This window comes from Poromitra crassiceps, assembly GCF_964638095.1.
Source record: "Poromitra crassiceps genome assembly, chromosome: 12".
NCBI lineage: Eukaryota > Metazoa > Chordata > Actinopteri > Beryciformes > Melamphaidae > Poromitra > Poromitra crassiceps.
The window spans coordinates 46687920-46708343 of NC_139632.1; the positions used below are offsets into that span (position 1 = coordinate 46687920).

General features: G+C 44.5%; 1 protein-coding gene across 1 annotated transcript; it reads left to right on the top strand.

Annotated features, from left to right (window-relative positions):
- The first annotated feature begins 1061 nt into the window (after positions 1 to 1061).
- slc35e1 (solute carrier family 35 member E1) lies at positions 1062 to 19797 on the top strand. The gene is made up of 6 exons (XM_083648370.1): positions 1062 to 1416; positions 4442 to 4512; positions 7683 to 7820; positions 9564 to 9689; positions 12272 to 12517; positions 14321 to 19797. The coding sequence occupies exons 1-6, from the start codon at positions 1089 to 1091 to the stop codon at positions 14534 to 14536; spliced, it is 1125 nt and encodes a 374-aa protein (XP_083504496.1). The 5' UTR covers positions 1062 to 1088; the 3' UTR covers positions 14537 to 19797.
- Positions 19798 to 20424: the final 627 nt, after the last annotated feature.

Below are 20424 nucleotides of genomic sequence, written 5' to 3' on the forward strand. Positions count from 1 at the left end.
ATTAAATAGTGTGCATACATATCAGACTGATACAAATAAAATGCAAAAAGGAAATTAAACATAAATTAATATTTTTTGTGCGTGGAGGTTTACCGCTACATTGATCCATGTATTGAATTAAATACAGTTGCGATTAATATAATTGATTGAACTAGGTCTAGGATGTGTGTGGAGTGCTGTATCTGGATAGCGGAAGTGACGAGCATCTGTTCTCCACGTCTCACTTTTTACAGATTTGTCAAGTTAGCTATAACTAGACCGGAAAGGGGGTTATTTAGCCTTCAAAACAAAGCATATTTGCTATTGGGGTGTAAATTCAAACGAGGACAACGGGGTTTTAGTAGGCTATTATTCCATTTGTAATTTGAGTCACAATTAATAAAGCAACTACTGCTTGATGTAAAAAAAAGAAACACATTTCACCCCTAAACTGACAACAATTAGACCATGGACCCCCATTTGATAAGATTCTCTCCCACGGTCCCCGGTCCCCCATATGATAATAAGATTGATGCTTTTAGATGTTTTATTACAGAAAGTGTGTTTTTTCATCAATTTCATTGTGTTACTTATGAATGGCAAAAAAATAAATTACCCCCCTTTTGACTGGGGACCCCCTGGAACCCCCTCAAGGACCCCTGGGTTCCCAGACCCCCTTTGAGAACCACTGGTCTAATGGTTAAGACCAGTGGTGCTTGAACCGTTATGGTTCAAGCTGTATTCCTCCTAAGGATAGATGTGCTGCATTTAACTTCCCCTATGAACAAACTGGCAGCTTGTAAAACTGGACTTTCAAAATAACTTCTCCATCACTGAATACTGAATGCACAATCTAGGAACCCAGAGTATATCAGTCTGACGACTAATAGCATTAGTCGTCAGACTGATACAGTATCAGTGTAGGTGCCCAGATTGCTGAATGCATCACTCAATTTTGGAATTATTTTTTAAAGTTGTGACAGGAAGTTGTAAGTTCTAGCTTGACAGTTGCACTTCAGCAGCAGCAGGCAGCAGCAGCAGCGCTGCCCCAGTGCCACCGCACACACACACACACACACACACACACCGCCGGTGAGTCTGAGCTGAAGATGGCTGCGGTGGAGCGGCCCCCAGTCAGGGAAGGGATCCGGATCTTTTTCCTGTGTGTGTGCTGGTACACCGTCAGCTCGGGAGGCAACATCGTCAATAAGATCATCCTCAATGGATTCCCGTACCCCGTCACGGTCTCTCTCTTTCATATATTCTCCATCGTCGTGTTCCTGCCTCCACTGTTGCGTGCATGGGGAGTCCCCAAAACAGAGCTGCCCAGCAGGTACTACCGCTGGTACATCCTGCCCTTAGCGTTCGGGAAATACTTTGCCTCTGTGTCGGCTCACTTCAGTATATGGAAAGTACCCGTTTCATATGCACACACCGGTAAGTCACTTGGGTTTGGCCTCATTTGAGTATTATTTGAGGGCAGCAGCTGCAGCGGGTGAACCTGGGTGATAACTGATAGTTGTTACGTGTCTGTATGTGTATGCGCCAGCTGATGTTAGCTAGCTCGGCTAACGTTAACTAGCTAGCTTATAGTTTTCCTGCTGAACTGCTTGTCAGTGCGTGTCATGTGCAAATAGTCAACAGAGACATGCTTTGTTGTGACTACGCTAACTTAATTCCCCTAAGGTGTGGACTTCAGAGCCTCCAGCTGGACAGCTTATGACTCTTTATTGACGAGCAACTGTTAGCTAAGTTAGCTGCTAGCTTTAACTAAGGCTAATGTTATGTCAGGGGGAGGTGTCCCGTGTCCCTAAACTTGCCCTTTGCTGCAGTTCCAGAACCTTTCAAAACAGATCTGTGCACAGTGACGTTACAGAGCCTCGTCTTAATTACCCCCAAATGAATCTCATGTGAGAAGATACTGGTTGCTGGATAAGTAATGTTACTTGTTAAGGAGTTTCATAACTGTTACAGTCCTGTGAACAAAGTCGCCATCATTCACATGTTGGGGGGGCCCCTGGTGGGCCCTGGACCCCACTTTGGGAACCACTTGCAAGCGGTCACATCAGTTAAACCACAACACATTACATTACAGAGGTACATTTGCATCTTGTCCTCCTATACGGCAGGTTTGATCCTCTTTTTTCACTCATTGCGAGAGTTTGTGCTTAGACACATTGCCTTGCTTTATACAACATCAGAATGCCACTGTCAAGTAATGATGTTGTTGCATTGTTGACACCCATAGCATATCATCTGGCATCATACATATCATCTGGCATCATACATATCATCTGGCATCATACATATCATCTGGCATCATACATATGGCAGATGAAGGTCGCTTGACCGAAACGTAGCATTTTGTCTAATAAAAGTCTTGCTATAAGTGAAGTCAGTGTGCGGGAGACGGGAGTCGTCTACCTTTTTGACATGTCCTGTTCCTCCTACGCACCTGATGCACACGGTGGTGCAGAGACTACTTCTCATTGACGCTGACACCCCCCCCAAAACAAGCCGGTGGCATGCCCTGACACCCCCCCCCCCCCCCAAAACAAGCCGGTGGCATGCCCTGACACCCCCCCCCCAAAACAAGCCGGTGGCATGCCCTGACACCCCCCCCAAAACAAGCCGGTGGCATGCCCTGACACCCCCCCCAAAACAAGCCGGTGGCATGCCCTGACACCCCCCCCCCCAAAACAAGCCGGTGGCATGCCCTGACACCCCCCCCAAAACAAGCCAGTGGCATGCCCTGACCCCCCCCCCCCCAAAACAAGCCGGTGGCATGCCCTGACACCCCCCCCCAAACAAGCCAGTGGCATGCCCTGACACCCCCCCCCCCCCAAACAAGCCGGTGGCATGCCCTGACACCCCCCCCCCCCAAAACAAGCCGGTGGCATGCCCTGACACCCCCCCTAAAACAAGCCGGTGGCATGCCCTGACACCCCCCCCAAAACAAGCCAGTGGCATGCCCTGACACCCCCCCCAAAACAAGCCAGTGGCATGCCCTGACACCCCCCCCAAAACAAGCTGGTGGCATGCCCTGACATCCCCCCCCCCAAAACAAGCCGGTGGCATGCCCTGACACCCCCCCCAAAACAAGCCAGTGGCATGCCCTGACACCCCCCCCAAAACAAGCCAGTGGCATGCCCTGACACCCCCCCCAAAACAAGCTGGTGGCATGCCCTGACATCCCCCCCCCAAAACAAGCCGGTGGCATGCCCTGACACCCCCCCCCCCCCAAAACAAGCCAGTGGCATGCCCTGACACCCCCCCCAAAACAAGCTGGTGGCATGCCCTGACACCCCCCCCCCCCCCCAAAACAAGCCAGTGGCATGCCCTGACACCCCCCCCCCCCCCCCAAAACAAGCCAGTGGCATGCCCTGACACCCGCCCCCCCCAAAACAAGCCAGTGGCATGCCCTGACACCCCCCCCCCCAAAACAAGCCAGTGGCATGCCCTGACACCCCCCCCAAAACAAGCCAGTGGCATGCCCTGACACCCCCCCCAAAACAAGCCAGTGGCATGCCCTGACACCCCCCCCAAAACAAGCCAGTGGCATGCCCTGACACCCCCCCCAAAACAAGCCAGTGGCATGCCCTGACACCCCCCCCAAAACAAGCCAGTGGCATGCCCTGACACCCCCCCCAAAACAAGCCAGTGGCATGCCCTGACACCCCCCCCCCCAAAACAAGCCAGTGGCATGCCCTGACACCCCCCCCCCCCCCAAAACAAGCCAGTGGCATGCCCTGACACCCCCCCCCCCCCCCCCAAAACAAGCCGGTGGCATGCCCTGACACCCCCCCCCCCCCAAAACAAGCCGGTGGCATGCCCTGACACCCCCCCCCCCCCAAAACAAGCCAGTGGCATGCCCTGACACCCCCCCCCCCCCCCCCAAAACAAGCCGGTGGCATCATGCCGTTGAGCATTAAAGTGACGCAGTGCTTTCCAGGTGCGTGGTGACCTGACACATGCTGATTGTTTTACCAGGGTGTGTGTCTGTCTCTGACGTGGATTACAATTGATTCATTTAGGCTATTCAAGCAGGACGTTTAACGGAGATTAAGATCTTTTATGACGACACCTGCTAACAATAGTACAGTTATGGGGGGGGGGCGTTGTTCATGTGTTGCTGCACAGATCACCAAACAACGATAATCACAGTTTAATCCAAATAAACTGAATTCTAATTTGAAAGCCAATCATTCCATATTATTAGGCACACAGTATCAAAAACCATTTTGCCACGTGGAATATCTAAGATTATGTAAGTAATCCCGAGACTTGATTCCACAGTTACTTGGATTTAACTTAAAACTTGCCGTTTCAGCTTCATTTGACACTTGAAAGAAATGCAATCCCTTCACCCCTGCCCTCTGCTGCTCCTTGCCCCACGGCATGCAGTCAAGAAAACGAGAAAACATGGCATTTCAAGCTGACATTGTCCCTTCTTGCTCCACAGTCAAAGCCACAATGCCGATATGGGTCGTGCTGTTATCAAGAATTATCATGAGGGAGAAGCAAACGACGAAGGTGAGTAAGCTCCACGCAGCGAAACTGTGGTTTATCTGTGAGCGATTGAGGCTTAGCCGGCGGAGACGTGGCACAATGTGTGAGGCTGTACTACTGCATCTCGTGTTACTGCCGTCTGCAGGCCTTTTTGTTCTAAGGTGACCAGGTTCCCCTAGGGGAGGGTAATGGGCAGGAAACAAGGTTTTATTTCCGCTGGCCTGCTAAAAGGCTGGTAAACCCCCTAAATTAACTTGCCTCTTCGGATATTTTACCAGCCAACTAAGGTTTTTTGTTCATTCGTTTTGGTCCAAAGCGCATTTTGCCATTCGCAGTGCATAGGGGAACTACCTGGAGGCTGCTGGCTGAACAGCCGCACACCCGGAGGTGTCTGCTGATTTCCTAACTGTCCTGATAAGTCAAAGCAGGAATTTAGCGTGAGTTCAGCGATTCTCTTAGTTCCCGCAGCGCTGCCTGCACCACCACATCACTTTGGTGTTAACAGGTGGAACTTAAAGCTAGCATAGTTTCACTCACTCCAGTCATACAGACCCCCTCCACCCGAGCACCTAGGCGTGGCGTTAGTGCACCAGTTTAGAAAAGACTGAGCAACCACAGCCCAAAATGTGTCTGTCATTTATGCTATGTTCCCTACAACGTTGGAAGTCGGAAATTCCTGTTTTTTTTTTTTTTTACATTCTCAGTGCGTTCTTTCACATTCTGTTTCACGTTGTGAAAACAATACCGCCCCCATCTGGCAGAGTCAGGTTAATGTTCTGCAGCATTACCTCAGAACGGCTAGTGACTGTTAGTGCAGCTTTACATTTGATAATTTATCATTCAGGTGTTTTGATACTTTTAAGGTTCTTCTGAAGTCTATTTTGAGCATTATAAACATGTTAAGAGTAACGCCGTGTAGCGTTTACAGTTGATGCCCCATTTTGATGTTATGTCTGATAACTTTCTGAGGAAAGTGCTTGTTTCCTATTCGCCGTTCCTTTCCATTTTCCGTAGTTGGAAGTAGGATTTTCCGACATTCTGACATCTCTGGGTCACACAGCATGATTTCCAGTCCTGGTGGTGCAACATTTAGAAGTGAAGGTTGGCTGAACATCGATCAGAAGCATATCTACTCTAACATCAAGCTCAACTCTAACATCAGCCTGGGATGTTTAGTTAACAAGTCTAGAGTATACTGAGCGGCCACACTCGGCCAAGAGAGAGAGGTCTGTTAGTGACGTGTTACTGTCTGTGTAGAGATCCTGTGTGAGGAGCAGCAGCCAGCGCAATGTTGTCAGAAGTCTACTGGAATATCTGATTTGAATAACAACAATATGAAATGAACAGGGAATTTATCAAAATAAGTCAGTAAGTCAAGTCTATGTTTACTGCACTTTGGAATCACATTGGTGCACACACAGTCCAGAATTTGCACTAAACTGTTTCCACACACAAAAAGATGCCAAGATGTCATAGATGCAAAAGTAATTATTTGAATTCCTAGAAGAAGAGAATTCATACAAGTGTGTTCTACCCTCTTTTAACGTTTTAATGTAAAAAGGAGGATGAATGCAGTAAAGCTTTTCTTCCATGTTCAACAAATGCTCGACTGTAAAACCTTCACTCTGTCGCCACACTGTTTGGCATTGAGCCTAGCCAAATATGCTTTGCTCACACCTATCTAAACAAGGCCAACACATTTACTGGCAGAAAAAAAGGGTTTTCTTAAGTCCTGGCTTAGCTCAAGTCTGATACCCCTCTTCTTGTTGTATACAGATTTCCATAGCCTTCCATCAGTGCAATCATGTGCATATTCTCCAAAGAAAGAGACATATTTCTTACATTTTTTGTGTGTGTATACTTAGACATAATATTTATACGTTTGTTTCTATGCTCTCTAAAAGAGACCTGCTGACAAGTTTAGATCTATGCTACTTTTTACAATTTTGTGTGGCAATCTTTTTAACTTTATTATGCCCTAGAAAATAAAGGCTTTTTAACCTTTACACCGTGTCTCAGTGTGAGATCAGTGCCTGAAGCAAGCTGATGTTTTACCTTTAGATTACCGTTGTTATTTGGCTGGTGAGTGAAGCAAAACTACCAACCACTTGCATATTTTCCCAGCATTTGGCTGTTGGCTGGTGCTAATTTTGGACCCTGCCGAAAGTACCTGCCAAGCATAGATTCAGCTGGAGCAGGAGCCTGGTCAGTCACACCACCAGACGTGCTTTGCTTTACTCCGCGCCTGTCACAACTTGTACCGACTTCCTTCCTGCCTGGTTTGACACAATTGCTCGTGGCTCACTGCAAAAATAGACCAGACTTGGTAAACTGGCACTGCAGGGAGCGAGTCGGCGCGGCCGGTCTGAACGGTCTAATCTGTTAGTGTTAACAAGGAAACTGGCTGCACTTCCAGGCTCTTAGCAGCTGTTGTTCACGGCGCTTCAGTGTCGGGTGTGTTTGCACCGTTACAGGCTGACCATCGATGGTCTCCTTTGTTTACAGAAATTATACATATGTCTTGAAATGAACATGGTGTGAATTATTGATGTTGAAATGATTTTTGCACCTTAATTATTGGACTTGAGATGGTCAGGCAGTGCATTTTGTCCTCCTGGGCTCATTTTAACATAATGCACCAATGCATACACACACACACACACACACACACACACACATACATGATTAGAGGCGCTGTGGAATTTGTCCTCCATATTTTTCCCATCCTGGCTCGTCCTCCATGGTTCTGGTTCAGGAGCGGTGGGTCAGCTGCAGCGAAGCGCCCGGAGACCGACTTCTTCCAAACGCCGCTGGTCATATGACAGATCTTCTTGCATGTTTTTAGTGGGTGGGTGTCCATATTAATGTTATATGGATGAAACCCCAGGGGAGCATGGGGAGAACATGCAAGCTCCTCCACACATGAGATAGCCCACCTGGGCACTAGGCAACGAAGGCATGGGGGAGACACAGCCCCACTCCTAACAGCGTCCCAGGTGAGAATCGAACCCAGGATCTTCTTGCTGTGAGGGCGAGAGTGCGAGGCAAGAATGCTACCACTGTGCCACCGTGCCCTCCTTGGAGATGTTATTTATCTTCTGGTGGCTGCTGCTGACTTTACCCTACTTTCCCTGTGTGCTGCTTACTGTAGGTGTACGTCTCTCTCATCCCTCTGTTCTCCTTCCTTACTGTAGGTGTACGTCTCTCTCATCCCCATCATCGGAGGCGTGCTGCTTGCCACGGTCACAGAACTCTCCTTCGATGTTCTGGGCCTGATCAGCGCTCTGGCAGCCACGCTCTGCTTCTCTCTGCAGAACATCTTCTCCAAAAAGGTAAGCAGCGTCCTGTATGATGATGGGGGGGCTCATTGGTTTAATGTGTAGAATTTTGGCACTCGCATTGCCGAGGTTAAGGGTGCAGTTCCCACTGAGGCTATTGATCCTAAATAGTATTCACTTGTGTTATTATAAGGCGTTTAGATAAAAGCTTCCATAGTGACATGTTTCAAATGCACCTCGTCTGTTCCCATGGTAACATACCCATACTGTTAATGGGTTTGTGTTGCGACGCCCGTCCTACTTTTCACTGATTATGGGACGTTTCCCTGCACTGCACTAATGTTTGTGCTGGGGATTGTTTTATTTTATTTTTTATTTTTTGCTCTGAAATGAGTTTATTTGTGCAGCGAGAAGAGAAAGCATGTGAGTGAAGTGGTGAAGCAGAAAGCATGTGAGTGAAGTGGTGAAGCACGCGTTGACGATGAAATACAGATTTATTAAGAACAGGGAAAGACCCTGCGCTGAAATTGAAAATGCAAAAGAAGTCTCTCTCATCTCTGCTTTTGCATAAAGATACAACCATAAATGTATTTGACCATTGAAAATTGTATATTCATAATGTATGCGTGTATTTTCGCTCATGGTCTTTGAAGAATTTGACTTGTAGCTGAAAAATAAGTTTTGGAACTTGGTAATCCACCATAAATCACGTGTATTATTACAGGTGTATTTTATAAAAGACTACAAATGTAAACACAGCTGCAAAATACCTGTAACATGTTTTACTACCAGTCCTTGTAGAGAAGAGGCCGGACAATATATTTTGGGAGTGAAAGAGATATCTTGTGTGTATTTAATCATTGTGTATACAAAGCCAAGTGGCAGACAGAGGGCGCCACTCTGTAATCAGAGAATGGGGCTCGAAGGGGCCCTGAAGCGACTTTTTCGGTTCATAGAGATGGATTGTTGCTATTTTTAAAGAGGCAGCGTGTAACAGCTGCGTACTCTGTCTCCAAAATTAACTGTGTGGCTCATCTGCCATGAGCCGACAAATGAAAAACAACTAAATAAACCTGCCAAGATTTTTACCTCTCAAAATAATCACTGTTTCCAATTAGGTTCTGTGTGTTCATTTAAAACCTTGCTGCTCACTCACTCACACAATGGATCAAGTTTGTAATTCAGTCAGTAAGAGCAACATAATACAAATGACAAGAGAGCATATTTAAAGTATTAACCTTTCAAGTAAGAACATTTAAGTTGGATTTTCATCTTTAAGTAATGTCAGGCTAGTTATCCATCCAGACAGCAGAGAAGGTGAACACCACTCTTTTGTGTAGATCCAGCATAACAGGCAGCCAATCAGGAGCCCGTTTGATACAGGGCCTCTCTTTTTCTTTGCATTGATTTGATTGGCTCACGTTTGGGAGGAGTGTTCGGCGGTCTGCGAGGGCAAAGTTTGAAAACAGGCAAAGACCAAAGACTGTCTGGTGTTAAAAAGTTAACGAGGCGAGGCATTAATGAGGCGAGCGGGCCTCATTAATGTATTCAGTGAAGACAGAACTTAGCCTATCTGCAGTTGGCAGCTGTTAATTTAGCGTATCTGCAGTTGGCAGCTGTTAATTTAGCGTATGTGCAGTTGGCAGCTGTTAATTTAGCGTATGTGCAGTTGGCAGCTGTTAATTTAGCGTATGTGCAGTTGGCAGCTGTTAATTTAGCGTATGTGCAGTTGGCAGCTGTTAATTTAGCGTATGTGCAGTTGGCAGCTGTTAATTTGGGACTGCTTCTTCTTTAAAGGTGTTGCGGGACACACGGATTCACCACCTGAGGCTGCTCAACATCCTGGGCTTCAACGCTGTGATCTTCATGGTGCCCACCTGGGTTCTGGTGGATCTGTCAGTGTTTCTGGTGGACGGAGACCTGGTGAGTAGCAGGTAGACATTTTCAAGGCAGCCAGGTACCAACTGTTTATCATCATGCTGTATAACAACCAACCAGGTTTTCACGCTTCCTTGTTCCCCCAGTGATGTGATTTAGTTTCCACCTGTAAAAATCGACAAGGTTTTTTTCCAGCCACGCAGGCCTTCCCAGTTCTCCAGAAACTTTTAGTCGAAAGACTACACGTCTGAGAAACAATGCTGGAGAATGGTTAAGCTCTGCAGTAAATTTATTCTGTACATTTTCTATTATTGATGTATAATTAGTGTTTGCTAAATAGATATAAATAACAGATATTGGCAAAAACCAAACTGTGATTGTCAGATTGTTATTGAGATTTAAACTGCGATTCATATCATGTCATACATTCTTTACATACTGTATAAACACAGAAATCCATTTTGCACAGATCTCTGTCTCCCTTGAGCAATTAACTGCAGCCTCTGCGATTTGGAAAGTCCAGTTCATACTGTCATTTATTTATTTTAATTTTAATTAATTGTTTTAAATTAATTTATTGTGAAAAGCACATGATGTGCCCGTTCAAAGCGCTACATAGATGCAATTGGAGCTTCTTGCCCCGCCCACAGTCTTTTCAGAAGAGAGCATGCGGCAGATGGGGACTTGGAACTTGCGACTTGGACCCGAGTTGCAAGTGACTTTGAGACTTGACTTAAGACTCATCCTCGAAAGACTTGAGACTCGACTCGGACTCGTGATTAACAATCTTTATTTCTTTTTAGTATTTTTGGTGCATTAACAATAAGAAAATGTCTACTAATAATAATGTTAACTAATCAATGCCGATACTGTATCCTAATAAAGGAGTGAGGATAATACATTACATGCTTTGAATTCCTTAGTTTTCACGATGCAATGTTCTAAGCCAGTGGTTCTCAAATGGGGGTCCGCGAAAAGTTTTCAGGTAAAAAAAAAAAAAATTTATAAAAAGAAATAATGCTACATGTTACTTATTCCTTCTCAAACTACTTCCTACATGGTGCTAGTCTATCAAAATATCTTGGCTGTCATTGATTGTGTTGCATAGTGGTTTTCTGTACTGTTGACAAATTGTGATATTGTAAGTCGCTTTGGACAAAACAAAAGCGTCTGCTAAATGACGTAATGTAAATGTAATGTAATAAAAAAAATATATATATATATATATTTATTTTGCAAAATCTTCATAGTTCAACGAAAATAGTTTATGCTTTAAATCTAAAATGGTTCATGGATTACATTCTAATAACAAACCTATCAAATTAAAAGTCAAGCACGTTACCGTGGAAACAATTAAGCTTAGCCCAAAATCACAAATCAGAATGAGGGGGTCCCCGGTATATTTTCTATCTTGTAAGGCAGGGGTGGGCAACTGTTTTTCATGGGGGGCCACATGAGAAACCCAGATTGTTGCCGGGGGCCGAACAAATATTGTCACGCCGTAACCCATGGATGGGCAACTTTGATGATAGAGAGGGCCACAAAAAAATGTCCTCGCTACCAAATTTTGCTGAGGGCTGAACGGCGCCGCGCGAAACATTTTGGGCATTTGAAGCCAGGTTTAGAGGAATAACTAATTTTAAATTAACAGTTGTGATGTCATTATTCAGTCTTAACCACCAATATTTGATCCTTTTCTCACGCACTCCGAAGTCACCACCTGCTCTCCCTGCAGGGCTTGAAATTAACTTTTTTCACCACCTGCCAATATGGCTGCTAGATTTTAAAGTTACCAGCCAATTCGAATTTCCACTAGCCGAAATGTTTTTCTTGAAATAAACCAGAATATGAGTGGGTTATTTTAAGCTTAAGTATCAGTAAGTGGCCCGGGATTCTCAAAGCCTGTGTTGAGGGTCACACAAGAACAAAAATGCACTCTTGAAGCTAAATAAATCCAAAACCAACAAGTTAATTATTTAAATTTCTACTTCAATGTAGAACAGTCATTTCTTACACATGAGATTACTTTTAGCCTTTTAGTCAAAAATATTATTGAAATATATTCCATATTCCAGACTGAAATGCTATAACAGAAGAGTATTGGCCAGAATGACATGAACATTTGGACACTTATTCAGCGGGTATCTTGCATGTTGCATTCAGGTGCACTGTAAAAAAAAAAAAAAAAAAAAAAAAATTGTGCAATTCCATCGCGGGCCGCACAGGGGGCGCCCGCGGGCCGCATACGGCCCGCGGGCCGTATGTTGCCCATGTATGTTGTAAGGGCTCCTTGGCTGAAAAACATTTGAGAACCTCTGTTCTAAGCAGACTGGATTGCAGCAGATGATCGAACGCTCATCCATAAGAGACTTGACTTTGACTTGTGACCAAAGTTTTGAGACTTGACTTGGACTTGCCCCTCAAAGACTTGAGACGTGACTTGGACTTGTAAAAGAAAAAGAAAAAAAGATTTGTTCGCATTTCTGGCATGCAACACATAAAACCAATATTTCCCACCGTGAACTTGTGTTGTGGCTGGTGATAAGTGTTTTGTTTCCTGCCTGTGTGTCCTTGTGTTGTGGCTGGTGATGAGTGTTTGTTTCCTGCCTGTGTGTCCTTGCTGCCAGTCGGAGGTGTCTAACTGGAGCGGCACCTTCCTCCTGCTGCTGGTCAGCGGCTTCTGTAACTTTGCCCAGAATGTGATCGCCTTCAGCGTGCTGAGCCTGGTCAGCCCGCTCAGCTACGCCGTGGCCAACGCCACCAAGAGGATCATGGTCATCAGCTGCTCGCTGTTCATGCTGCGCAACCCCGTCACCTCCTACAACGTCATGGGCATGATGACGGCCATCGTCGGGGTCTTCCTCTACAACAAGGTGAGTTACCCTGACCTGACCGCTGGCTGGCTGTTAGGTCAGCCAGACCAAGGTGACCAAGATGGAGAATTTCGATGGAGAGGAGGGGAAATGTAACTTTTGGAGGTGGAAGGTGAAAGAGATGAATGAAGAAGAGACTTGTTCCTTTTTAGTGGGAAATAGGGATGCCACGGTGAGGACATTTCCCCCACCGGTTAATAAACTCGTGACAACACCGGTGTTGCGATTACGCCAGACATTTTGCAGAAACACCAAACTGCCACATGGTCAAAGTTTACAGATTGCCCCATTCATGTTATCCGTTTCCCTATTGGATTTAAAGGAACAGTTCACCCAAAAATGAAAGTTCACTCATCATCTACTCACGCCTGTGCCCATGGAAGGTTGGGTGATGTTTTCTAGTCCACAAAACATTCCTGCAGGTTCCAGGAAAACAGGTTCAGCATGTTACTAAACAGCTGAAGTATACTGTATGGTGACCAGGTTCAGCATGTTACTAAACAACTGAAGTATACTGTATGGTGACCAGGTTCAGCATGTTACTAAACAACTGAAGTATACTGTATGGTGACCAGGTTCAGCATGTTACTAAACAACTGAAGTATACTGTATGGTGACCAGGTTCAGCATGTTACTAAACAACTGAAGTATACTGTATGGTGACCAGGTTCAGCATGTTACTAAACAGCTGAAGTATACTGTATGGTGACCAGGTTCAGCATGTTACTAAACAACTGAAGTATACTGTATGGTGACCAGGTTCAGCATGTTACTAAACAACTGAAGTATACTGTATGGTGACCAGGTTCAGCATGTTACTAAACAGCTGAAGTATACTGTATGGTGACCAGGTTCAGCATGTTACTAAACAGCTGAAGTATACTGTATGGTGACCAGGTTCAGCATGTTACTAAACAGCTGAAGTATACTGTATGGTGACCAGGTTCAGCATGTTACTAAACAACTGAAGTATACTGTATGGTGACCAGGTTCAGCATGTTACTAAACAACTGAAGTATACTGTATGGTGACCAGGTTCAGCATGTTACTAAACAACTGAAGTATACTGTATGGTGACCAGGTTCAGCATGTTACTAAACAACTGAAGTATACTGTATGGTGACCAGGTTCAGCATGTTACTAAACAGCTGAAGTATACTGTATGGGTTAGGGTTAACTGACTGTATGGTGACCAGGTTGCAAATGTAAAAAAGAAATGACTTCGAGATTAAACAAAATGCCTCCTTACTGCTCCGAGAGTGTAAATCAAGTCTTTGAAAGCCCCAACAAGCCAAGTTGACTTGAAAATACATAATTGACCCCATTGTTTTGAGCCTAATCCTCACTGTAGCCACGCAGCAGCTCCCTGTCTGAAGCATCGACCTATATAAAGATATATATATATACAGTAGATCATATTATAACTCAATGGTCTGAAGTGGGTGGACTGAATTTGGGACACTCAGGTGACACTCTACAAACATTAGGCCTTGCACTTTATTCTATTAATCATCCCGTGTGGGCATCCTTTTTGGTGTGTGTGTGTGTGTGTATGTGTGTGTGTGTGTGTGTGCACTCAGACTACTCTGTTGTGCTGCCTCAACCACCTTTTGTGCTGACGCGGCAGGCCCAGCAGCTTTCCGCAGCAGTCACTTTCCCTCCGCCTTACGCCTGCTCTCCGTTGACTTTGGTGTAAACGTAAAAGTGTTGGCAGTTTGAAAATGGTGAACTCAGCCCCTAACCTGTTCAACTTCCTCGCAGTCTTCTCAATGCCTTTGCCATCTCCTCCTCTCTGCCCAACAGGCCAAGTACGACGCCAACAAGGAGAAGAAGCTGCTGCCCACCTCCGCCTCCAAGCAGGACCTGATCTCCTTCGACAGCCCGGGCCCAGAGAAGCTCCACGCCAACGGCTCTGTGCCTTCTTTCCCCCACAACAACGTGCTGACCGACCACTTCCAGTACAGCCGGCAGGCCTACACGACAAACTACAACCCCACCAACCACCAGTATGTGGTCTAGGAGGCTCCGCCCACACGCCCCTCCTCCTCCCCCCACCCCCCCCCCCCCACCCCGGGGACCTGTCAGACATTACTGTATGTGGCCTCCCTCCCCGGCAGCGGCTCTCTAAGAGCCATCACTCCAAACAAGAGACTGAAGGCAAGTGCTGTTTGTTAAGGAGGCAGTCGTCCCGCAGCCCCCTGCCTCTCCGCTAAAAACGTGGCTTTCTAACAGCTCTGCTGCATTAGCATTGTTTATTTATTACTTTGGTACCGAGTGTCTGGGTGGTCTGAGCCAAAACAAACACGTGCATCAGCCGTTTTCAGGCGTCACAGCCGATGGATTAAGCCATGTCATCTAAACGCAGCTGTTTGTCACATTTATGACGGGATTGAATGAAATGGCGTGCACCTTTACCGTCTGGAAACGTCCGATTCACTTTTTGTTTTCACAGCCAGCCAGATCTCTATAGGGGCATTTTGTTTACGTCGAGATGAAAGGATGTCAGCTGTAATTGTTTACTGTGAGCGACCTGCGCGTGGAAGGAAGAGTCGCTAACTGTTCATTTTCTAGCCAGGTTCGAGGGAAGCCTTGCTATTTGGATTTTACTGAACACACGTGGGTTTTAGGGAAGTCAAGTTTCTTCATTAGGCACTTGTCACATTTGCTTCACAGGCTTTGTTTCAATTGTTGCAATGTTGTCAGAACGGGCGGTGCTCGTCACGGGCTAGCTCGAGGCTAGTGGAGCTCGTCACGGGCTAGCTCGAGGCTAGTGGAGCTCGTCACGGGCTAGCTCGAGGCTAGTGGAACCTGTTGGGTTTGAGTTCAATTGCTAACAATGCTGAAAGACTGGCGTTTCAGGTAACAGGAAAAAGGTCAACTTGGGAATTTGGTGTGGTGGTAAATTTGTTCCGGTGGCTTTTAAATTGGTTGATTCCATCAAATTTGTGTTTTCTAAATTTAGTGATTTTGACAGCTTTTTTCAAAGTTTATGGAGGAATCTGAATCTGAATTGAACTGCTAAAAATTCATTGCAAATCATAAAGTTTCTGCTTTCACTTGCAGATGTGGCCACTCAAAACTTGATGTACCGCACACTGATGGCGGTGTCGAAAGTTTCCCCATAAAGTGCCTGGTGAAGAAAATGAAACAAATTCAAAATGTCAGATCTGTTGGGCATTAATCATATCCATCAAGAGCCTGCCGCTCGCATTTGATTATCTCGCCGCCCTTACTGATTGGGGAAAGTATCCATTATATGAATTGATTGAAGTTTCAGCCAGACTTATCAGCGAGTGTCTGTAACTGCTGCATTGATGAAAATGCTTTTTTAGAAACACTAACACACAAAGACTCCAGGTCTTTTGAGCCGAGGCAGTGAGACTCGTTCTGTTACCCAGTACAGTCAGTGACCTGCAGAAACCTCTTGACTCTGAAGCTTTGAGCAAGGAAGCAAAGAAAAGTTTGTTTTCTTTTACTATCATGGAGTCAAAATGTAAAGAAGAAAACGACAACATCCTTGTAATATGCAATCAGACATCTGCATAGTGTAAGGACACTGTTCTATTTCTTATGGAATCTAACCATGGAAAATGTTATGAGTTTGGAGTTGGACCATTAACTTAAACAATTCTTAGAATTTTTTTGTGTGTGTCAGTAATTGGCATTTCTCAGACTATTTCATGAGTAACTGGTCTGTACAGCTTTACCCTCCAGGACAGAGGGACATTCTCTCCTGTCAGGTGATCTGATCTCATGCCGTTACAGTGAGCCACAGCTGCTCTGTAACGGCCATGTTTGTTCTCCTGTCAGGTGATCTCAGGCCGTTACAGTGAGCCACAGCTGCTCTGTAACGGCCATGTTTGTTCTCCTGTCAGGTGATCTCAGGCCGTTACAGTGAGCCACAGCTGCTCTGTAACGGCCATGTTTGTTCTCCTGTCAGGTGATCTCAGGCCGTTACAGTGAGCCACAGCTGCTCTGTAACAGCCATGTTTGTTCTCCTGTCAGGTGATCTCATGATACCCAATACCCATCATTAGTCATCAAGGAGACCGATAACCGATATTTGGAACCAGTATACATTGGCAGCCAAAATGAAAATCATGGTGTCAAGATTAGAATAACACAAAACATTGTGATTATTTATTTACTATTTACAATCTTCATTATGTTTTATATTCCTGTGAAAACATCAACAAATTTCTTATTCATACAAGATTACATTGGAACATATCATGATAGTTCTAATTTACCTTCACCCAATCTTTTTAACTGAATCGAACTTGAACACAACCTAATGGTAATGAGGAGCTGACAGCAGCTCATTGAGATGCACGTGGGTGAGATTCAGTTCTATTGTTGTGGCTCGTTTTGGTGTAGATTGGGTTGTAGCTATGGAACAGTAGCCATCTGTGTTGGTAGGCTATTACTTGGGATGTAACCAATCGGATAGTGCTGTGGGCGGGACATTGCTCGAGACCACAGAGTGTGGACTAATACAGACAGAGAGAGGCAGCTGCTGGCTGCATCAGAGCCAAAGTCGTGCATTTTTTTATTAATTATGTTGGCAATCGTCCCCCAAAATTACCGATTATCGTAAAAATGCTGAATATCAGCTTTGATAATCGGCCAGGCCGATAATCAGTCTATCCCTAATGCAGAGTACTGTGACTCTTTCAAGTGGCTTTGTTCAGTCCAGAGACACAGTTAAGGTTTGTGTTATCGTAACATCAACTTGATTTCAAAATTACAGTATGAAATCAGTGGTACGGTTTGTGCAATTAAAGATACATTTATAATTTCAGGAGGACTAGAGGCTTGATTATAATTGATTGTAATGTTAACAAGTTTGGTAATCAAGAGTTGCCACAGACGGTTGTATTGATCTCTTCCCTGTCCAAAATGTATTAATAACAAGCTGCTATACTGATTGAAGAATTAAGTAGATGAAAACTCAGCATCTCCATATCACACTGCAGCAATATCGAGTTCAATTCAGGTTTCAAATGACATTTTCTGTATCTGTCTTCATATAAAATTGCTTTGACACGTTTCTTTTGTATGATCCAAAATTACCTTTCTCGCTCACCTGCCTGTTTTCACTGCTATTCCATGTGAAGCATTCAAGAGACAGCAGATTTTAGATGTTCAATTTCAAAATTACTAACCCATACACTGTATATTAAGATTGTAATTTGTCATGAAGTTCAACAAACTGTATATTGTCACGGCATTCAGATGGTATCTCCACAGGTTGGTGTGGAGGGTTTAGGGTTAGACATTTGCGAACATGTGGATGAGCCAAGAAGAGAGGTTATCCTCTACAAATTAGGCTTTTTTTTATAGTCTACTAAATTATGTTTGCCTAGTCTGTCTGGAAAATTCAAACACTGTCATGGTATTTGGTGGTCTGGACTCTGGAGACTCACCACAATAATCCAGTAAGGTGCCGCTGGGGGCATCGGCTTCTCAGCAAACCAACATCGTAGCATCTGTGATCATCCGTTTACTCCATTCTGAGTCAATGGAGCAAATAAGATCGAACTGCTAAGATGAGACTCTTGGAAACCCAGCAAAGGTTTGCTCCCTGCTTTGTTCTCTGGCTGTAGGCAGGGAGGGAAACTAGCATCCATATCTTTAAACCAGGGCTGGACTGGGACCAAAAAAGCTACCTGCCATGTGTCAGACAGGCCCACAATTTCGAATCGGCCCAATTTTTCGAGCTCGCGCTCGCTTTGCTCGCACTCACATGGGTTGGGGATTTACTTATAAAGCCACATGTTATGACCCGGTCTAGGGGTTTTAGGTGTAATCATGGGTCGCGGAACCGCCCGGGCCACACGGGCCCGGGCCTGGGTACATTTCAGTTCCCCCCCCCAATTTTTTTTTTCAAATACATAATACATACTTTTTCACCAACCTGACCGGCTCACTAGCGAGCGGCCCACCGGCCATTGCACCGGTAGAATTACATTGCAGTCCAGCCCTGCTTTAAACTGGCTGCTAAGTCGGTCCACACTACCAGGTAACCAAATGCTAAGATCCTATTCTAAAAATGTAGTTGGCTCAGTGGCTGGTAAAATTCTGCAAGCAGGTGTTGAGTTTTGCAGCCTGCCTGGCTTTGTCAAATGACCCTTTGGCTACATCTATACGAGAAGTGAGAAGAATACATTTCCCCCAAAGTTTTTCTTCAACCACGACCCAAAACAAAAACCCCAAATTTAACCAAATTGTTCTTTCATTGGTCAATCAAAATTAAGCATTCAACCAAGCCGTGTAAAAATGTCACATGAACCTTGCTTTCTGATGATCTTGACATTATCTGTGACCACAACATGTAATATGTGTTTCACAGCTCGTGCTCATTTCACAACATTTTGTGACATTGTGTTGTAATTTGGGGATGCAGCAGCATGCCGGGCCTGAACTGAAAGGATTTGATTTTTATTTGGATTAAGATTATTTGCATTCATTTGATAATAATTTTGACAAGTAATTTGGATAAACTTGGTCGCCGGCAATGCCAGATTGCTTGACAACATTGTAATTGTTTTTCTTCGCTGGTCATTTTTATACGGCTGTGGAATTTAATCAAGAGAAATTGGGTTTTGTCTATTTCAACTATTGTTTTCTTAATGAACCTGCTCTTATCCAGGGAGACATTTGCTGATCTATAAGGCTTTAACTGTACAAGGATGTCACAACACAATTTATTTTGATTAATCACGCTGGCCAGTACCGCCATTAGTATTTTTTTTTTCTTCCTGTCTGTCTATTCATGTCCTTCCTCATGTTGCCAAATGAATAAAGAAGAGTTTAATCTTCCTATCACTAACAGCAACACAGGGCAGAGGCTTGTTTGAGAGATGGAATCTGACACAAGTTGCGTTTTTGTTTTCAATATGCTGATATTTTGTTTTTACTGGCTGCACTCTGGATTTAGAAACTCGAGTCTTGACAGATTTGAGATGTTTGCTTTCAGCTGTAAAGCCGTTGAATGGAAATACTGGAATGTAAATGTTGACGACTGGCAACGGGGGGAGGGGGGGTTACTTTGTAAAAGTTGTACAAATTCAATTATTTTGTGTGTCTTAAAAGGATCTTGAGAGACAGAATTTTTACTCAACCAATGTTTATAGATTTTTATTTATGGTGTCAAGGTACAAAAACGTTGTACAGAGGTGCAGCCATGCACAGTCTTGTCTGCTTATGTTTAGTAAACGCTATTTTTAAATGTCGGGAAAGAATAAATGCATTGTGGAGTACTGAATATAGTATGTTGAGCTGCTTTTGTTTTGATGCTTCTAAAAACGAAAGCCATCAGAGTAGAGAAATTTCATAAGCAAGTATTTTTAATCTTAAAAAAAAACTTCTACAGGGTTCTCACTAGCCTTGAAAATACTTTGTGGATTTGAGGAAAAAATTAAAGTTATTGAAAATGAGCGATTGGCTTCAAATTAAAGTATTGCACCTAAATTCATAATTCCTCACACTGTCCTGGGATCAACAGTTCCCATTTTGAGGAAAACTCTTAGATTGAGATTTGTGTTGATGTAGCTGGAGTTTTATAATATTTTGCCACGAGTTCTCAACTTGACATTTTGAGTCTTTCAATTTCACCAAACATTACCTGGAAAATCATTCAAAAGTATTTTAATTTTGATTTACAAGAGTGTGGAGTGGGATCCTGCTAAGATCTTGATCAGGGATTAATGAGCACAACTCGACTTGTTCAGTAACTACACAAAACGACTTTGGCAGTTGACCCGCCTTTTACAACTCCGTGCCTTAAGTTTTCAGGAGAGCTTGGCTTCTGAGAACGGAGCAGCTGGGCATTGTTAAGTTCCTGGACACTTCATGTTTGTTTTGTGAGCAGTGTTTACGTGGAGCAGAAACTAATCCTTAGTCAA

Coding starts and splice junctions, on each gene's coding strand:
- slc35e1 (XM_083648370.1), top strand. CDS start 1,089: ATGGCTGCGGTGGAGCGGCCCCCAGTCAGGGAAGGGATCCGGATCTTT. Junction 7,821..9,563: donor AGAACATCTTCTCCAAAAAG/GTAAGCAGCGTC, acceptor TCTTCTTTAAAG/GTGTTGCGGGACACACGGAT. Junction 9,690..12,271: donor TTCTGGTGGACGGAGACCTG/GTGAGTAGCAGG, acceptor CCTTGCTGCCAG/TCGGAGGTGTCTAACTGGAG.